Genomic DNA, 21610 nt, shown 5'->3' on the forward strand with positions numbered 1-21610 from the left:
AGGTAATACAATGTGTACTGAAATTTTCAAAAAATTCTGTCTATATTTATTACCAAAATTACCGTAAATTACGGGGAATCTTCCCCGCGAATGTTCTCGGCTAATTTTTCTAAGAGAAAATTTAACTTTAATCAATGATATAATTAGATGTTAGAGATGAAATACACAATATTATATTATTATTATTTATTATTATTATAGAATAGCTTTCAATAAAATGGCAAAAAATTATAGTAGAAATTCATAAACACAAATGTATACCAACAGTATATGCAAACGTTGCAGATTGCTTGAGTATGAAAATGACTTCGATATTAAGTAGATTTTCGTAGGAATTGACACTATTTTCGAAAAGAAAATTTAATTCGTTTTACTTTGATTTTCTCTTTCTCAAAGGCATGTAGGAAAAATATCTACCTATGTATACTCCTAAAGTACAGGGTATTAAGGTATGTTTTTTTATTCCGTAGACTAAAATGACGTTTCATGTGTAAGACATGACATTTCTTAGTACCACATGAAATGTCATTTTAGCCTACGGAACAAAAAAACAGAATATATAAACACAAAATTTAATATTCATCTTTCTCATCTCATTCAAACTTCTTAGCATTTACAACACCGAGCTCATGATTCAGTGCTTCACGCGGTTTTTCGCAAAACGAGCTTCAGATTTTTTTTTATTACTTATTTAATAGGACCTTTTTCTAATATTTAATACTATACTCTTAAAGGTAAGAAGATGCTCTTACTGGAACAAGTACTTATTGTTTCTAATGATGAGCAAAGAGTCCTGTATCCATATAGGAATATTATCAATTTTAGATTATTTCTACTTTTCTTGTAAGAGCGCTCTTAAGCGGCTGCCATCCAAGTGGGTAGTAGTCATATCAGTCATATGAGACGTTTTTAATTAAAAGGTCGCTTGTCGATAAGGTTGATTTCTAATTGAAGCTATACGGAAAAATAGCGCCTTACTGACAAGCGACAATAAGTACCCTTTTGGTTGAAAAGGGCACATATAATTAAAGACTCTACAGCGGAGGATAGAAGGAGCTTTAAGCGGCTGCCATCAAACCTAGTGTGTTACAGAACCTTATACTCGTACATACCTATAATAGTAGTTTATGCAACTGATACATAATGAGAGGCTTTAAAACAAGTGTGGTTTTATGAAACGAGCGTTAGCGAGTTTCATAATAGAACCACACGAGTGTTTTAAGGCCTTATTATGTACAGTTGCATAAACTACTACTACTACACTACTTTATCTAAATACATATCATAAGTACTCTAAGATGGGTTCAGAAGCCGTTGGGAAATGACCTGCATTGCTACTAGTGCTACTTGTAAAATATCAATGACTTTAAATATTAAAATAATGCAATAAAAAATAAATTTGAACAAATACAGACACAAACTACTCATAGAGACAGAAATACAGAAACAAACTACTCATACAGAAAAAAACAACAAACAAACGACAACAGTAATGGCGGCAATTCGATCCTCCGTCGACGAATGTTTTTTTTTTTTTAATTTTATAGACAAACGAATGAAGTCCCTATTCTCATGTTACTCGGGATCAAATCTCATGCGGTTTATATTTAAAAACATACCGAATTGACGTTTCGTATCGATAACTGTTTTAATATCTATGGATACTAGAATAGAGACCCACTTGAGTTTCGACAACTGTTCCAAATTTAAACTCATCCCCTTACAAAAATCTATAATGTCATGAGATTAAAGTACAGATTTTACCTACTACCACAGATAAGAAAGTTCTCATAGTAAAATTGGTTGTAATAATGCTGGTCATTTCCTACGGTTTCTGAACGCATTTTAGAGCACTAACGATATGTGCGTAGATAAATATATTTTAATATTAGTAGTTGGATAAACTTGGATTGGAATTAAAACTTGTATTTTGGTTACTTGATAAATGTTATAATTAAGATTTTTCAGTAATTCTACCTATTTCCAAAGGGGCTTTTATCGTGTTCTAGACGTAAACTTCAGTTTTACAGTAGATTTTAATATTAGTTCATTACATTTTGTTTTTAGGGTTCCGTACCCAAAGGGTAAAAACGGGACCCTATTACTAAGACTCCGCTGTCCGTCTGTCCGTCCGTCTGTCTGTCTGTCACCAGGCTGTATCTCATGAACCGTGATAGCTAGACAGTTGAAATGTTCACAGAGTCCGAGGCCAGACAAAAGATTAATTAGGACGGCCGATCTGTAGGATGCGCGGATTGGAACGTAGGGAGTGAAAGAGTGAGTGAGAGAACGAACTGCGGAATGAACGATGTGTGAATGAGAGAGTGTGATGCCGAGTGTCAGGGCGTGAGTTGTTTGAGTTCGCCCGACCCACATACAAGAGGCTCCAAAATTAATATACGCATGCTCACCAGCGGACCAACTGCTAAGTCAAAGTTAAGGTATGGGTTTTCTTTGACCAAGATTATGATTGGTCAATTTAACCGACCCAAACTATCATTGGTCTATTATAAAATTAGTCGCCTGACTGATTAGCCGTAACCATGCCGTAACAATGTCACTTGAAAATACATGACAATGAAAACTGTCTATTATTAGACGGTTTCATGCAATATAGAACATGTTTTATATGCAATATTTTTGTATGATAATTTATTATTTTATTTAGTAGTGTATAATATAATGGTACAAATACTTTATTGTTGACCATGTTCGTTTGTCGTACGTATTTAAGGGCAATTAAGCCTACGAACTAATTAATAGGTACATTGTATTGTTTATCTTATAAGGCGCCTGCGATTATAAGTTAAATGTCACAAAATATATGTCAGATAGAAATAAATGTAAATTCGACCTGAAATCATGGACAACTTGCTATCTTGATTTCTGCATTTTAGCTCTGATCAAGATGAAAATCAATATGTGAGGATCCGTGAGAACTTTTATTATGAAATTGAGGTCATATTGAAGAAATCGCCTGCAATCTTGGATTTTTGCATTATTAAATAACTAACCAACTAACTAGACCAAAAATGAAGAAACTAATTTGAAAATGACGTCTTTTATAATTACGAGATTTCGACCTCAGTTCGAGGTAAAGGGCGGAACTCTCGGATTCTCAGATATCGATTTTCACCTTGATCGGAGCAAATATGCAGATTCATATTTGTCAAGTTGTAGGAATAGTTTGTGTGGGAAAATAACATTGTTGTTTTTACTATTTTCCTCGAAAATTTTCCTTATTTTATCTCCATTCTAACCATTCCTGGTCTTCCACAAATATTCCTATACCAAAATTTGCCAAATTAGTCTAGCCATTCTCGAGTTAATTAACTTTTACAAATTTAAAATAAAAGGATCTAAATATCAATGTCTGTTTAAAAAATTGCATAACATGGGGAGGCCCATATAAAACCTGTTATGATCAAAAGAAATCAAAATAATATTATCTTAGCTAAATTATACGTGAAAGGCGGTGAACAGAAATAAAACATGGAAGCATTCTAACCGCTCAATTATAGCCCAATGTGAACTACCCAAAGGTGGGCGTTACTTACAAACTACCAAATTGGCAACCTCAGTTCGACCGAAATGACAGTCAGTGTCGGATGGCTAAATCGGTTTATAAAAACGTTTTTTTTTTATAATTAAAAATGTGTGCATGTGTCGTGGAGTGGTTCAGAAGTTATTTTGCTCATACCAAGGACAGTGGAATCACTTTTCACGTAAGTAAACAGATAACTTCAGTAAAATTTGGAATAAATATGTCATTTTTTCAATATTACCTTGCCAAGTTCAAACGTAACTGTATAATACGTGATATATAATACGACTTTCATAACAACATACGGCTTTTTAGATTACGAGGATAATAGGGATGATGTTATGCCCAATGAAATACATTATTTTATTAACTCATGTTTGATTTAAATATTTTCTTTATTGTAATAAATTCCTTCTTACAGATTTGTATTTTTCTTTTCTCTTTCATGGGATGGAGCTATAAAAACTACCTAGTTATTTCAATGCTATTCACTGAGAACTATGGAAAAAAGCGGTCCAATTAGAGATACATGAAATTGATTAGATGCCTGGCAAGAGATCTAGAATATGTTTTATTCATGAGATAACCCATGAGATAACCATACCCGGTGTCCTATATGTAGATATGTTTTTTCTGTCACTCTATCAATTAATTAGTTTAACAAATACACACATTATCTGAAAAGTTAATCATTTGAATCCACCCTCTACTGTCACATCCATACTAATATTATAAATGCTAAAGTGTGTCTGTCTGTCTGCAACCACTTCACGCTTAAACCGCTGAACCGATTTAGTTGAAATTTGGTATAGAGATAGTTTGAGTCCCGGAAGACATAGGGTAAGTTTTATCCCAGAAATCATCCTTTAAGGGGGTGAAAAGAGGGTGGAAGTTTGTATGGGGAATCCATAAAAAGCAGATTGGGTAAAAAATAAGCTACGCACATTACTAACTCCACGCAGACGAAGTCGCAGGCAAAAGCTAGTATATATATCCCTGTATGGCTAAAGGTCTCTACTAGCGATGAAAATGGCGAAAAAATCATGTTGTTTCTTTCGAAAGTTTGTATCTTTCCTATAAAATACATGTAACTTTCGAAAAAAACAAAGCTGACGTTTGTCTGAAAAATACAATCATACATGTATAATACCTGTTTTATAGGTACTGTGTATTTTACATGTTTATTTAGGTAATAATGACTTGATTAAATAATTACCCCATGGTCCCGTGATAAAGCAAGACATAGAAATAATAATAATAATTTTGTATTTTACTTTTATAAACATATTGTAAAAAGCCTAGCCTAAGTAAAAAAATCAAATAAAATAATATTAATATTAAGACTCCGCTCTCCTGGTTTGATCACCGTTGCCGGCGGTACTCTAGGTCAGCTTTTTTTATAATATGTTTATGTATGAGAGCCAATACATTCTGAGTCACTATTCATAATATAATATAATAATACGAAAAATACAATGTATTTTACACGTAAAAAACTTAAACTTGCGAAAGATTCAATCGAAGATCCGCAAGGAAAGATACTGTATTTTATTGAAAAATACAGGGGCCTTTGAAAGATATGTGTATCTTTCATGTAATTTTCATCGCTAGTCTCTACCCATTACACCGTACTCGTATCTTACCATGACCGTACTATGAGTGTCAGGCAAAAAAATATTCATTGTATTAAAAAGTATGAGACTATGCCCACTAGCCACACTAGTCCGTTCCGTCACCGAACAACACCGTCGCGTGCCATGCACGGACCGTCAAAAATTGTCGGCGAGAATATTTTGCCGGTGCCGAAACGCTCCGCGCATGGCACGCAACGTTGCAAGAACGGAACGGTCCGTGCAGGCGGCGAAACGGTGAGCATACGGGTTATAACCGCGTTGCCATATCTCTTGCTCGCGCTTGCCAGTCTGATACCGTCACTTTTAGGAGACGCACGTTAATTTGAATATTAAAATGGATGAAGAAAAATTAATTAAGACTGTCTGAAAATACGAATTTATATACAATTTAAAGCACCTAAATATATGGAGTGCCAAGAAAGACCTTGCGTGGAATGAAATTGGGGAGAAAGTAAAACAGTCCGGTAGGCACTTAATTTATTTGTACTTTCAGACATTTTGCAATATATAAGTATTATCGTAGACGACTTAAGAAGAAAGGGGACGGCCGCTTCTCCATACAAATGTAGTCCCCATTATTCAAACTTAAGAAAAAATCAGATGTAGGGGCACAGCTTTGGTTGGTATACAACAAATTGAGTCAAAATATTTTCAAAAATGGTAATATCTAGAGGAAAATGAGGACTAAGCGTGTATGAAAAGGCGATTACACTCGGGTCCTTCACTTTCGTCTTAATATTATTAATTCTCTTATGAACAATTTTCTAATAGGCATCGTAAAGGAATAGGAATAATTTTCTTGTCAAAAGTATTCGCTTGCTCTTCTTGATAGTCTGGCTCACGCGAAAACACAGATGAAACTGTTATACAAATACATAGATCGGTAACACCGGGTATGAACGCCGATGCTACGGGGATTATACGTGGATGCTACGGGCATGATACGCGGATACTACGTTCACTAAACCCGTTATGCACGGATATGAAACGACGTGGACACGTTCTAGTGGGCATAGTATGGCGTGTCGCGTTAGATTCCGTGCCTGATACGTTCATAGTACGGTCATGGTATGATACAGCGTAATGGGTAGATACCTTAAGACTATTTATAGGCCACCAAACGAAATATAAGGGAAATAATTCGTGTATAAGCAAATTTTGGCATAGTTGTAGGGAATGGTGTATTAAACAAAATAAAAGTACCGGAGGCTGGGGGTGAAGCTAACGGGTGGGGGGGGGGGGAAGAATTTCGTAAATAGCTCGTAAACGTATCCTATAGCAAAAAATAGTCTTTTACGTAAATAATATGTAAAACATTTCCTACAAAGTAGATATACAGGCTGTCCAAAAATGTCACGTCAAACTGACACTGAAGGTAGGACACCCTAGTAGTAGAAAATTAATGATAAGAAAAGTCTGCAGCTGTCGTTCAATAAAAAAAATATATGGCAATGTTTTTAGCAGTCACTAAACGCCTTTCACTTGGCACCTATTGTCAGAAGTGTATAAATAGGTATTTGTGTTATATGAGTATTGTGTGGTACCATGGTAAAACCTTATAAAAGCGGCGTGCGGGAGCTACTTTTCCGCATGATAATTAATTTTACAATAGTAAAAAATCATCACGAGGCTATTCAAGCTGAAAAAGGGTAATGTTTACAATATTTGGAGTTTGAAGTGGAATGAAACATCTTAATACTTGCACTATATGTACAGTACCGGCCAATAATATATCACCTCCATGTTTTTACGGTATAACTTTTTCTGTATATTTCATATTCATATATTCATATTCATATTTATTTATTGCATCCATGGTAAACAGGTGTTACATATATAATAGTTTCACATGGGCCCTGGTAGGGCAATGCAATTATCTTAAATCTAAAGATTAATTTATATATGTACAATATATTTGACAGTGTCTTATTTAACTTTTAATAATTTCATAGTTGTATTATATAATATATAGTTATTTCTAAAGTCAATAACTGATTTTATTTTATCAAAATTTATAAAATTAAATATACAATAATAATATACATGCTTAAAACGATTGTAAGTTTATGTCAAAAATATCGATACCTATATAATGTCAATTTCAAGCTTAAATTAAAAATTGTAAAATGAGACATGTCCAATAAATACACTAAACTACAAAAGAATTACATTTCATCTTCCAAAAAATCTTTAAGCCTATAACAACACTTATTAATTAAAAAGTCCTTTAACTGCTTATTGAATAGCGTTTCTGATGTCTGCAATTTAATGTCGTCGCTGATTTTATTATAAATTTTGATGGCCATCATTTTTGGGCTTGATTTAAGTAGCTTTAGTACAGAACTTGTCGGTGGCGCCAGGTTATTCTTAAATCTACTTTCAAAACGTCGAGGACGGTCGGCAATTTTTGGAAAGAATTCCGGGTGTTTCCTGACAAATTTGCAGATTTCTAAAATGTACATTGATGTTAATGTCAAAAAATTTGTATTTAATAAAGTAGGGTCTACATTCGTCGGAGTCTGTAGTGTTGGCAAGTATTCGTATGCATTTTTTTGAAGGACAAATAGATCATTTATGTCAGTACTGTTTCAACATAGAATTATCCCGTAACTGAGCCATGAGGAAGCATAGGCGTAGTAGGCAGTCAAAGCGCATTGAAAGTTGGTACATTTTTTAAATTCTCTAATTACATATATAAAACTGGACATTTTGTTTTTGATTTTATTTAGATGTGATTTCCAGTTGATGTGAGAATCTATGTCTATTCCAAGGAGGGTAAAAGCGTCTACACATTCTAGGGTTTGTCCGTTAAATGATAGATTTATATCTAATGCTTGTTTTTGGTAAGGCCTAAATTGTATGATTTTAGTTTTTGCAAAATTTATCTCTAAATTGTGGTCAGTGAGCCAGTCTGTAAGTTTGGTCAGTATGTTATATATGTCGCTTTGAATATTTTGATCATTTTTGCATGACATCAAAACAGAGATATCATCCGCAAAAGGTACGCACAAGTCATTCAAGATCATTGGCAAATTGTTTATATAAATTAAAAATAATAAACAGCCGATGCAGCTTCCTTACCTTCCGATAGACATCACTAGTAACGGAACTCTTTGAAATGGAGCTATAACGTTGCGGTTAACGAGGCCGGTGTCGATTTTGGAGTAAAAATGTAAAATTGATAGATTTAGTCGTTGAAATTATACACGTTTTGTTACGTAATATCTAAATAACAAGTATTGGTTTCTTTTAGCACGTTTTCTCATCTTGCCTTTTAATAATGAGGTCGCGAGCGTGCGTCACCGATAATATATGAAGAGAAGGGGCAGTTTTTAAAAATTCATCAAAAAATTATGGTGGTAAATTAAGTCATATAACAAAAATGTAATCTGATAAAGGTCAAATACAGAATATGTGTAATACCAGTTTACTATTGTTATCAGTCCAAACTTTACGAAATTTACAAATAAGAGCGACAATATCAGTGTTTTACGCGCGTTTACCTAAACGTCCATCAGAAAAAAAATCGTTACTAATTTAGTGAGTCTGTTTTCAAAAAATTGATCTGATAAAAGGCAAGATAAGAAGACGTGCTAACAGAAACCAATACTTGTTATTTCAATTAGGTAACAAAAGGTGTACAATTTCACCGACTAAATCTATCAATTTTACATTTTTGCGACTAAAATCGACACCGGCCTCTTAAAACCCGCTGCTAAGATAATCTTCCAAAGTGGAGCTTGTTACTTACAGCATTTGAAGCTGAGTTCACAAGTTTCTACCTGATTGATGTGAATAGAGCATTATAAATGCTTTTGTTAGTTCGGCCTTTTGAACGGAATGTGATAGAAGGTATGTTTTCTACGTGTTACTCTCAGTTCGGTGGTCTCTGTGTGACAGCTACATAGTAGACGTTTTGAAATATAGATAATTTCTAGACTAACGCAAAGGTTTCTCTTTGTGACAGGCCACTATTTTGTAGCTATAGACTATAGTCAACATTAGAAGAGGATACAGGAGATGCTTTAGTATCCCAAAAAGACTATCAAAAACCTGACTAGTCATTCAAAAGAGGAATTAAGTGCGATGATTTTTTACTCATATATATCATAACATGACAGTCGTAAACGAATTTGTATTTTACGTGTATTGATATTCCTATTCAGAGGAAAGAGAGTTTTAATCTTCTTTTCTTCTTTAAAACTGATGTCGATTTTCCTTGCATCTCTCTTTTTGGTATAGGATCTAGTTGGGCAAAGTATAACACAAGGTTTTTCACTCTGTGCTTTTCTCTCTGCACAGTTACTATCCTCATTTTGTAGAATGTATATTTTTAGGTTCGCTTGGTATCTCACGGCAAACAATTACTTGTTTGTTATCGACCAAGACGACCATTTGTACACAACCAAGATGAAAACTTTATTTACTGTAACTGCGTTTCGTTATAAATTTCGCGCCAAACCCGCTAATAGAAATTCAGCTGCTCATCGTCCTAAAACGTGACAGCAAACAATTACTTGTTTGTTATCGACCAAGACGACCATTTGTACACAACCAAGATGAAAACTTTATTTACTGTAACTGCGTTTCGTTATAAATTTCGCGCCAAACCCGCTAATAGAAATTCAGCTGCTCATCGTCCTAAAACGTGACACACCATTCAATCGGCTACAACGATGATGACGTTCACTAACCAGGTCGCACATGGGTAATATCAGGACCATGCAGATCTTAAAAAATGTGAGTCCGACCAAGCAGACATCGAACAATAATGCGACCAATAAGACGTCCGCCACCGTATTATATTAATGGTAGACCATGAGACAACGGTTGTTTGTCTAACAAGACAACGTCATTTCAGAGGACGATACGATGTCGTCTCATAGGACAACACATTAGGCTAGGTTCACATGGCAACGTCCTGCACGTTTTTCCACGTATTTGATTTTAAACGTACAACCAGTCGGGTGTTCACACGGTAGATTTTCATGCGTTTAATAACCGTTTTCACGCCGAATAGCGACAGTTCTCATTTCACGCAGTTGTCGCAGTGGGCAGATGTCTGAGATGGATCCACGCTTCATCGTACTTTTATATTGGTATCGATGGCGACAAAGATTTCGCCGCCGACAAAACAGAAGGTTTTGGGTACATCCCATAAATAAAGAATCAGTTCGTAATAAAACGTTTGAAAATTTATACGCACAACTTAGGAACGATGAAACAAAGTATTTCAATTACTTTCGGATGTCTTTGAGAGTTTTGACAATTTATTAAATCGACTGGAAAATTCATCATTACCGAAAAAAAATACGAATATGCGGATGCGGGACGCCAAAAGTTAACGTGCGTTCCCGCGTAATCGGCCATCGAGAATAATACCTAAGTCACGTATTTGGTTAACACGGTTAACAAGATTACCACAAAGCCTGTAGTTGTGTTGAATAGGAGACATTTTTCTGGAATATGTTATCACATTACATTAAAAATTAAATAATCATTTATTACACACACATTCAAAACATTTTCACGATTTGAAATTTCTCGATACGTACGTAGAAAGCTTTTTTTTTTCTTTTTTGTGATTTTTTAAATATTAATTAGGGGTTTCCTGGTCCGTAGCAAAAACTTGATAACTTTTACGCTACGACGCACGGTTTAGGAGATACAGCCCTATAACATTTTTTGATGTTTTTTTTTCATTGTGTTTTTTAAATATTACTTATGGGTTTCCTAAAGGAGAGCAAAAATTTTATTATTTTTGCGCTACGACGCAAGGTTTCGGAGATATAGGGCCCTATAAAGGTTCATCCATTAATTACGTTGAATTTTAAGGTTTTTAGAGCCCTCCCCCTCCTTGTCACACTTGGTCACATTGGCAAACCCCTCCCCCATTTTTTGAATGAAATTGGCAAATCGAATTAAGTATTAAAATATTTTATCAAAATATTTTTGACAAAAATATTAGTAATGTTATAATCCAAAATTGACTAGGAAAGAAAATTAAACAATTAAAAACGATTATCGTTACAAAAAACTTGTTATTTAATTGTACAGCGAATAAAATAATTTAAATAAGTTATAGTGACGTCACAAAGTTTGTGACCCCCCCCCCCTTACCCTTGTCACAACATGTCACATTTTCTTGACCCCCCCCCCTTCCCTGTTCCTGAACCTAGCCTGTTCATGAACACAGACGCCATGTTTACTTACATTAAAATAAAATAATAGTACATTACTACAGAGGCCGGGAAGGAAGGGGTTGCCGGCCGAATAGAATATATGAGGCCGACAACCCGTTTTAACGCCGATGTATGTATAGTGCTTTTCTCAAACGTTTAATATAGGTATATAGTTTGTCAAAGGACTGTCTTATTTCAAACATAGACAGAGAGAATCATACTATCTTTGTCTTACACTAGTACTAACACTCAAAAGAAAAGGATGAGTATAGTTTTTTTTGTTCTTATTTACTGACAAGATTTGCTTGACCAGCAGTATATCAATCAAATATCGTTTTTTTTAACTAAGAGTATTCCAGCGTAGCAAAACCGTCTCGTGTGGTGCGGAAGGGTTCTGGATTTTCCCCAGGCTACCATCACCCCACACAGTCCTACCGCTCTAATGGCCCTAGTGCCATAGAGCCCGTCAGGTTAAAAAAAAAAAGTTTTTTTTTTTAATAGGCGTTAATACGCTTCGCTGATTCGAGATCGTGACAGCCGTGTAGAAGGTCATCCATGTAAAAACTCTCTTCTACGACCTTAGCCGCTTCGGGGTAATTGTGGCGTTCGTCCTTGGCCAGCTGTCTTAGCGTCATCATGGCTAACCAGGGGGCAGCTTTGGTGCCGTAGGTTGTGGTCGTTAACGCGTATTCGCGAAACCTTTGATGTTCGTTATCTCTCCAAATGATCTTCTGATATTTTTGATCTTGAATGTTTATACCAATCATTCTAAAAAAAATTTTCTATGTCTGCAACGTACGCGACCTTATATTGTCTCCACTTAATGAGACTGCGTATTGGCAGAATGTCATAAACGAACTAAAAAGCAAATATTGCTTATAGTTTTTTTTAATGGCTGAATGCCATGATGCTGTGCCACAAGTATATGTAAAATAGAAATTTAAAAAAAAGCCACTTCCCGGCCTAGGCCTGCAACTTTGTATGAAATTTCATTACAGACCTCTCGTCTAGCCGCGCCTGAAACGTGATACTTCCCAGCAATGAAGAACGTAATATCAATATTACATAGCATGTTTGAGAAAAAATACTTCCCCGCCTAGGCCTTCGTCATTAACTAATGAACTACCCATGGATCTACAGTAGAGATACAACCGGACATATTGTCGCTAATTTCATATGTAATATTCCCACACCCAATTCATACCTATAATTCTATACACATAGTTATCATAAATATACACATCTTCATACAATCGCATGGTACATCCAAATTTGTACCTTTCTACCTTGAATTTTCTGCACTACTAAAATAACTTTGTAACGCATACAGGATAACAAACGTAATTTTGCGTGAGAGTAAGTGCCATACGTAACTTTCGAGATCGTCTGGCAGGTAGAAGTCCCCGACCAAATCGTCTGGGTTATTTTTTTATGACTATTTAGATACTTAACTTTAACCTGTAAAAATTACAGATTGCCTCAAGAACCTTTGTTTGAATTAAAAAATAATATTTTGCACGCGTCTGGCAAGGTTAAAGACACAATCAAATCGTCTGGCATAATTTTTTATGACTATTTAAGGTGAGTTCGGCTAAGTTTCGGACGATTTTAGGTGGGTTGAGATGATGTTGGTTTTTTTTTTCTCAGCATTTGGATAGGGTACGGACATGATTTAAGTACAGAATTGATAATAATGAAATGCTCTATATAATTGAATTTTATTATCTTTCTGAATGTCATAGTGAGCGTGTAATGAGTGTTTAAATATAGGAAACAAAATAAATTGACAGCATTCTTTTTTTACCTGGTGGTGTAAGAACGGACGGGCCTATAAGTTCGGCCCTATTGCCGGTACCATAAAGTTTACCATTGCAAAATAACCGGTTTTACTCACCGATTCATATATAGAAGAATTGGCTTAGCAGTAATTCGGGCTATCATATCCGACCCAATTTTTTTTTTGCATTTTTTCCGTCCGATCTTACACCATGCGCTCAATTTTCAAGAAATTATGGTTGTCAAACTTTTAGGTGTGGGGTCAATGAACCCATGTGGGTCAATGAACCACGTAGGTTCATTGACACCTTAAGCGCGGTAGGTTGAAAGAGGGTGATAAAATAGGACATAAGGGTAAAATAATATGAAAGTGGAGGAATTAATACGACCAAAACTTAATCAATTGCAGTAATATCAGTCTATAGGTACTTAATAAACTTTTCAACGCCATCTCACATAACTACGAGTATGATTTCGTGTGAGAAAACATCTCTCGATCTTACAAACAGGCCAATTCGCTTTGATAAGCACACATTTTAAACCAAGTAAGAATTGATTAATCAACACAACAATAATATTTCAAGAAACCATTATATTTCTTTAACATTATTAAAATAATAATAATAATCAACAAAAAAATAAACCTATCTCTTCATAATTACAGCGAATAGGTAAATAAAACTATTTATAATTATTTATTCATAAAGAGATCAGTTACCTACTTAAGTGTGCAATATTAGACGCTTAGATTGTAATTTGCGGTTATGTAAAAAAAAACACCACTATATACGTCTGTTAGAGAAATTTAATCAAGCATCGTGGTGACACGTATAAAGTTTGAGCATTCCTGAGAATTTAAGATCGGATGATTTGCATCCGATCTTTTACCACTTCGGGTAAGACCGGATCTTGGCCTACAGGCATCGTATCAGAATTCCAAATATACAGATTTGTCACAAATTTAATAAAAATAATATGCAATCTGTAAAAGAAACAAATAACGCTTAAACTTACCAGTTATTCCAAAAAAACTGGCGGAGGGTATATCCGGATGGAAAATAAAAACACATTTTTTGAACTTTTCTACTTAACGGCACAAAACACGCGTCTAGTCTGTCAGAGCAACAAGTGCGGACTGAAGAGGGGTGCGGAACAAAATGGCGCATCGCATCACCTTGCCAGCATTAAAAAAATAACCCACAATAGGCGGAAATTTGAATCATACGATCTTACCCGATGTCCGTAACTTTGCCGAACTCACCTTAGATATTCAATTTTCACTTGTAGAAATTACAGTTTGCCTCAAGAACATTTTTGAGCATCAAAAAAAAATCTTTAAAAAATGAAGGGTTGATTTAGGGCCGCTACCCTGCAGCCAAACTTGCAGTGTTGTTGAGTTAGGGTATGATAGGAGAAGTATAAGGCAAATTTTCAGCTTGCCTCAAGGACCTACTCCAAATTTCTACCAGCTCTCGGATCATTTTGTGTATCTCGTGCGAATACACAAAATGATCCGAGAATAGTTAAGTGAATGTGGAGGCAGTGATTGTTAGAGGTGGGGTATGGTATAAGGACGACACGAACCTGGATAAGCTGGTCGGTGTGAGCATGGAGCTCCGACAGCACAGGAGCAGTCTGGTCGGGCGTGCAGTGCTCGAGGATGCGCTGGATGACACGGCAGCCGTATGGATGTGTAGACAGCGCATACACCTGCCCTGAGAACGCGTTGATGATAAACTGCAGCGCCGTCGGCTCCACGCACTCGATGCACTTCTGAACCTGAACACAAGTACAATAAGCACTATTGACCTAACGTGCTCGTTGTAGCCATCGAACACGCATTCGGATGTCTCATCGTATAAAACATTATTTAAAAAAAACAGCAGTTCGCAGAGCAGCACATTAGCATGGTTAAAACAATTCGCGGTAAAATCGCTTATGCAAATTAATTGTAGGTTAAAAGTCATTAAAGCAGCACATATAAGAACAATAAATTGATATAATGCATTTCCATCGATATTTGAGATTAAATGACTTACAACATGGTTTCCGTTCTGGTCCTTGACGCATTTTAGAACGTGTCCGTCGAGTTCACGCACGACCTCCTGCTGTTGCTCGGCAGGAATGGACTCGAGCGCCTTCTGGATCACCCGGCACCCGTACATCTGCAGCGCCAGCGCTAACACATGCCCGCGCACCTGCGTACCCAATGTTCCATTAACGGACATACACATTGCCATACTGTCAATTATGACAAACACTCAATGTTATTAGTGTTCAACGTATTACCATACAATAACTAATAGTACTAGTAGTACTACCGTACAGAAAATTCACTCCTTCACAAAAGGCAGATTTAGGTATACAATTATACCCATACTCGCAGCCTGCAAGAAAAATTGAAACTTATAACCGCGCCCGAACCGTGAATCTTCTTTGCGCGCCGCAGTTTTATGACCGAGCTAGTTGTGAGTGTCGTTGTCACTTGACAAGTTTTTGTACCTAGGTATACCTACTGACTGATTTATTATATTTAAGATAAATATGTAGGAATTCCAAACGTTGATTCTGAAACATAAAATTTTTATCCGGAGATAGTATGTCTGATTCTCACGGAAGCAAATCGGTATGCCACAGCCGTATTCCTTTGAAAATATGTCGGTCAATATCGTCCGGAATTTTAACATCCGTAAACAGAACAATATCTTTTATACGGATTAAATCAAGATTTAGGTTTCGAAGCCATTCTTTATTTCCAAGTTATCGCGAGCGCCACGTGACACGACTATCGTGCGAGCCGAGCGGCAGACCACTGCCATACGCCTGCCCGGGAGGCGCGCCGGCCAAATGTACCTAAACTGCGTAGTGACACCCCCCTGACAGGCGTTCCGTTCCATTCAGACAACTTATTAAGAACGGTTTTTCAATATTCAATATTAAAAAATAAACGTGTTATAATGATAAAGAGGTAAGTAATAAAATATGAAATATGTATATTTTTCGTATTCTTACATTAACAGTAGGTTTTTATGTGGATTACGATGTTTAAAGGAAACTAATATCATCAATAAGTAGTCATGAATTGGAACAAGAATAAATTTTAAAAAATTGGAAAAATAAAAAGCACTAGTTCGCGAAAACCAACTTTCCCCACGCTAAACAGCTACGTAAAGTAGCACTTTTTGAGCAACTGTATAAAATATTTTATTCTACTCGTCGACTTAAATGGTTAAATTAAGACTCCGTATACCAAACTGTAATCGCATAGGTACTTTTCACCACAGAATAACTAATAGTACTACCGTACGGTACCGTGCTATGGGTTTTCACTGTGGGTCCCCAACTCAACTATAAAGACTTCTTACAAAACGCTTTAGTCAGATGTAATGAATTCGATCAATCATGTGTCGCGAAAGACATCCAACGCGCTACTATTTAATGACAAAGAACTGCGTTGATATCTTTTACTATCTTTTTATCTACTGTGACATAATACCTAATTTTATTTAATTATTTAGGTTATGTAGTAGAAAAAGTGTTGTAAACAATAGTGATATAATCGAGTCCAGGAGGACTAGCCAGAAAAAAATAAACTTTTCTATAAGACGATCTTCGTAGCAGTGTTCTAGTAGTCCATAATTCCGACTTTGTTGTAGATTTTTGGCTAAATACTTAGTTTTGTTTGTTAGCTTGAGGCTCTAAATGATGGTGTCGCCCTTGACAAACCAAGTAGTCGGCCATAAATCAACAACAATATCCGAATGATGGACTACTAGTACACTCTTGAGCCGAAGATCGTCTTATATGGATGACATGGGTTTAGATGTAAAGCTTTGATTGCAAATAATAAGCAAGGTACTAAATTACAATTGTTCCGGTACACAAAGCCGGTTTTAATTTTTTTTTACTTCCACAACACAAGGTTACAACAGTTAAATTTGAAACAATGTCAAGTAATGTACAAGAATTATAAAAAAGATCCAATATAATTGATCTAAAGTTATAGTTTTCACCAAATTAAAATTTTCTTATTGACTGCTATTATTGCTATTATACATATTGCACACAACTCCAACTATGAGAAAGTACTGATTTTGCAAAGGCAGTGCTTGATTAAGCTGTGATTCTGTCCAAAACCGAGTTTGGGCTTGTAATTTTTATGGGTGGTGTGGCTTTACATTAGTTATCAAAATACAAAATTTCAGCCCCCTAAACTTTACAGTTTTTAGTAAAAAAAACGAATTGATTTTTCGTCAATATTTTTTTTTCCTAGCCAACCGATTTTAGCGTGCGTCACATATATTGTACATGTACTAAAGATGATTATATGACATAAGTTGCATTTTCACTATGTCATACAATAATATTTTTTAAGAAAAAAAAACCTACTTCAATGGGGGATGCCGTTGAAAGGTTACTTATTGATGGTGCACTCCAGACAATGAAATGAAAAAGACAACATCTTTTGCCTAACTAAAAGGAGGTAAACTCACCCACTTTTCTAGAGAGGACAAATCGCCAAACGTGAACTATGCGTCATTGAAGAGTTCCGTTCTGATCATCATCAGCAGTTCCACTTCATCAAATGTCACATTTTTAAATGTAAATGCTTGATTTGTTGATGAAAATACTAAAATCACTATATGTATGCCTTTAACATTTGAGGAGTTCCCTCGATTCCTCATGGATCCCATCATCACAACTGCGTTTTGACAAAAACGGGACCAATCTGTATGTATCTACTTACAAGTTACAATCAAAAAAAGAATTTTCAAAATCGGTCCAGAAGTGACAAAAAAACAACCAAATTGAGAACCTCCTCCTTTTGAAATCTTGAAGTCGGTTAAAAAAGAAGCTTAATAAACTTTTCAATTTTTTTTTATTTGTACTACGTTCTAGACCGCTCCAATTTTTACACCAGCGATACACCCACCGACGAGCTATATGTATTTTTTTCAAAATTTTAGGAGATCATGGAGATATCTTTACGTACAGTCAAAGTCAGTGTTATTTGTAAAACATAGGTAAAACTGTTACAGTGGTGGTGTAGTGTGGACGTCAAAAGACGTCGAGCGGGCGCTGCCCCGGCACGGCCGACGACGGGACGTGCTGCATCGCATGAGCGATGGCCGCGCACCCCGGGCACCCATCGGCTTCCATAGGAATAGAAAATAATCCTACAATGAATGCAATCTTTAGTACATGTGCATAATGTACGCACGTTAAAATCGGTTAGCTACAAAAAAAATTGACGTAAAATCACTTAGTTTTTTTTACTAAACCTATAAATATTGTATTTTGATTACTGATGTAGTCACACCACCCATAAAAATTACAAGCCCAAACTCGATGGGGGCAGAATCACTTAGCTTATCTTGGGCGCTTGGCACGGCCTTTGTCTCTCTTTATTTGGTTTCTTCGTATTTGAAATGAATAGTAGTTTTTTAACTCGGGTGTAAGGCACCATTTCTCTCGGACTAAACTACATCGACTGAAATGAGTGCCTATCATCCCTTGGTTAACAATTTCCGTTTCTGAATGTTAAGCATATTTTCTATATTTTCTGTATCTTCGCATTCGTTACAAAAAGCGCGCACGAATATGTAAATAAATGAAAGAATATGAAATGAGAAATGTTCAAACCTTTTGTGCCAAGGTAGTTTTCTGCTCTGTTGTCCCAAACTCGAAGAATTTTTGTATTACATAATTTCCAAATACGTCAGTCATGAGGCTGTAGGCAGCTCCGATGATTTCATTGAACACCATCTGTTTTTCCTGAACTGTTGCCCTTTCTAATTTTTGTTGAATGAATCTGCAATAAGGAACAAAAAAACATTTTTTTTATCATGCATGAAATTACCTAGCCTAATAAGAGCTGGCGCCGAATAATTTCATTATTTAGAAAATGTTACCAGGCGTGTTCTAATAAAAACGTATAGGATATTTTATGAAAGCCAAAGGTCTTAGTCACAGTGGGAAGCAAATTACCTAGAACCATGCTGGTCTTGTGAGAACTCCACAATGTGATTAGCGAGATCCCGTAATTGCAAATTAGGAAATCGATTGTTTCGGAAGTCTTCGAGAAGGCGAGAGCGGCCGGCGGGCGGCTTGTCCGCAACCAGAGCGCCCACTGATACACCGCCGACTCCCACTCCCACGCCGCTCACGCCACCCACACCAACACCGCCACCCACACCCACTAGTTCTGTTAGAAAAAAAAAATGCATTCACATTTTCTTAATCCTACGCTACGGCGCTAGTGTGAACACGATTTCCTAGTCGTCGTCGTTTCACACCAGTGCCGCAAACGAATGCGTAAAAACAAAAACTAGCGTAGCGTATTGTGAAAACCGCCTAAAAACGCAACGTCAACGCAGATGATACAAACTAGACGTTTGAAGAAATTATAAATTTTTAAAGGCATTATCTCCGAAACTATTAGATATACAGACAATAGGGTTGTTGACACATGTTGAATTTAATAACAAAATCTGGTTAAATAGATAGAAAATGAGCAATTTATCACAATAAATTGAAACATGGCAAAAATAAAAAAACGCCCTCATTTTCAAAATTTAAGTTTTTTTTCAAACTTCCAAAAAGGAAAAAAAAATGGTTAATTTCGATTTTATAAAAAAAATTGTATGGCAACAATATACATAAACGCAATATTTCACCGACAACATCGCAATTTCCTTGTTTTCCATACATTGAAACGGCTTCCAAGCAATAGCGAATTAGCGACGTTACACTTACATCTCGACGTCACGATGTATTGCCATTTAGTTAGGAACGTTTCGTCAGTAAAGGGCGGGTGCCAGACTTGACTATCATTTGTGACTTTTGTATTGCTTTAAGACAATGGGTCCCATACAGACTTTTGATCCTCAAAACAAACCTGATCGACTGATATCATTAATAAAAAAATGTCAACTACCCTATTCTAGTCTCGTATTATAGCAAATTTAGTCTAATAACGGCCTGAGAAGGTAGATACTATCAAAAAACTAGCCCTTTAGCGTAAGTTTGTACTCGATTGTCCGTGTTAGTTTTAAAATTATGAGTGAAAATCGTGTTAGTTTAAATCAGTATAGCCCTTTAGGTTTATAATCGCCCAAATCTATAAAAAACCTGAAATTTTCGCGGTTTTCTCGAATTTAGCCATAGTTGCGTTCGGTGCTCGAGGTCACAAACTTGGATTATTCATTGTGCCAACATCACAAACAAGTCTGCAAAAAATCAGAACTACCGGATTTGACGCAAACGAACCCCGTACTTTCAGGCAACAAAGTAACTGTATTTAAAGTCAAACTATAAGGTAGGTATACATACATATATTATATGGTCAACAAGTTCAACACGAAATTAAGTATTAACACAGAATAAATAAATGTACTACCGTACCGTAGCAATACCCAAGCTTCCTGGTGTTGCCTGAACTTTTTCTTACGCCTATGAAAATGTTTGGCCTCAATATGCCTTTTCCCAAACGTGTTTTAATTTATCACCACTCGTTGCGAATTTCCTACTTTTCGCACTTGTATCGTAATGTACCATTTCACAACACCAGCTCGTAAACGCTCTCTTTATCCATTAAAACTAATAAGAAACTTGCATTTTATGCACAAGAGTGACAAGGTTACTTGATGCGAATTTGAAGTTGTTTCCTCGTGTTGGTTGGTTTTGCTTTTAAGAGATGATTTTGAATGATAAATCTCCTTTACCTCCTTATTCATACACGCACTATTAGCCTCAATTAGTAAATTTATGTTTTATCCCTTTCACACAAATACATAAGTCAAAACGACTTATGCGCGTTTATGAATATGGGAGTTAATAGCGATGATTTGAATTTTGTTTGTCATGTTTCACAGTTCTTTAGTATATATATTCCTCGCGTTGGTGTGGTGAAAAATTTTGTTTCACTAAGTAGCAAAGTTTTATTAACCCTTGTGAATGTGAATGACACCCTTAGCAACGCTAAAGATTCCGCTTTTCGAATCACTCGCTACGCTCGTGGTTAAATTTTGGAATATTTCGTTTGCTCGAGTATCTCGAGCTCGAGTATAGGAGTAGGATGGAGATGGCAAGTGGGCGTTCCCGTCTATCCGACAGTTAGTAGCGACCGACTCACTTTATGCACAGACTATGCTCAGTTGTTGTGTAAACTTCATGCTCGAATGACATTCACGTCGTACGTACGCTCGTCTAACAAAAATTGATAATTAAATTTAAAATGCCGTATTGTGCAGTATTAAGCTGCAGAAATCACAGCGGTTTAAAAAATCTTTCACGTGGAGGTATTTCCTATCACCGGTGGTTATTTATTTAAATATAATCCAATAAATACGAAAAATCTGTTTATTTTGCATTATTTACGAATGTTCGTTAAGTAAATCTATATTTTATCAGTTAGAACTTAGAGTTCACAATCCTTTGTCACTATTCTTTACGTTTATCTGGAATATTCGCTA

At 35.9% G+C, this 21610-nt stretch overlaps 1 protein-coding gene across 5 annotated transcripts in view; it reads right to left on the reverse strand.

The window, feature by feature from the left end:
• LOC134754820 (maternal protein pumilio) overlaps positions 1–21610 on the reverse strand; it is a 528457-nt gene that overhangs the window by 17583 nt on the left and 489264 nt on the right. For 4 of the 5 annotated variants that reach the window (XM_063691211.1, XM_063691208.1, XM_063691210.1 and 1 more), the window contains 4 exons: positions 19125–19341; positions 18780–18948; positions 15176–15334; positions 14721–14915 (listed from right to left, as the gene is read on the reverse strand). In XM_063691211.1, coding sequence (XP_063547281.1) covers positions 14721–14915; positions 15176–15334; positions 18780–18948; positions 19125–19341 — 740 coding nt within the window. The remainder of the gene's footprint in view (positions 1–14720; positions 14916–15175; positions 15335–18779; positions 18949–19124; positions 19342–21610) is intronic. The other variant, XM_063691209.1, reaches the window with a different exon arrangement.

Source organism: Cydia strobilella, chromosome Z (genome assembly GCF_947568885.1).
Source record: "Cydia strobilella chromosome Z, ilCydStro3.1, whole genome shotgun sequence".
Taxonomy (NCBI): Eukaryota; Metazoa; Arthropoda; class Insecta; order Lepidoptera; family Tortricidae; genus Cydia; species Cydia strobilella.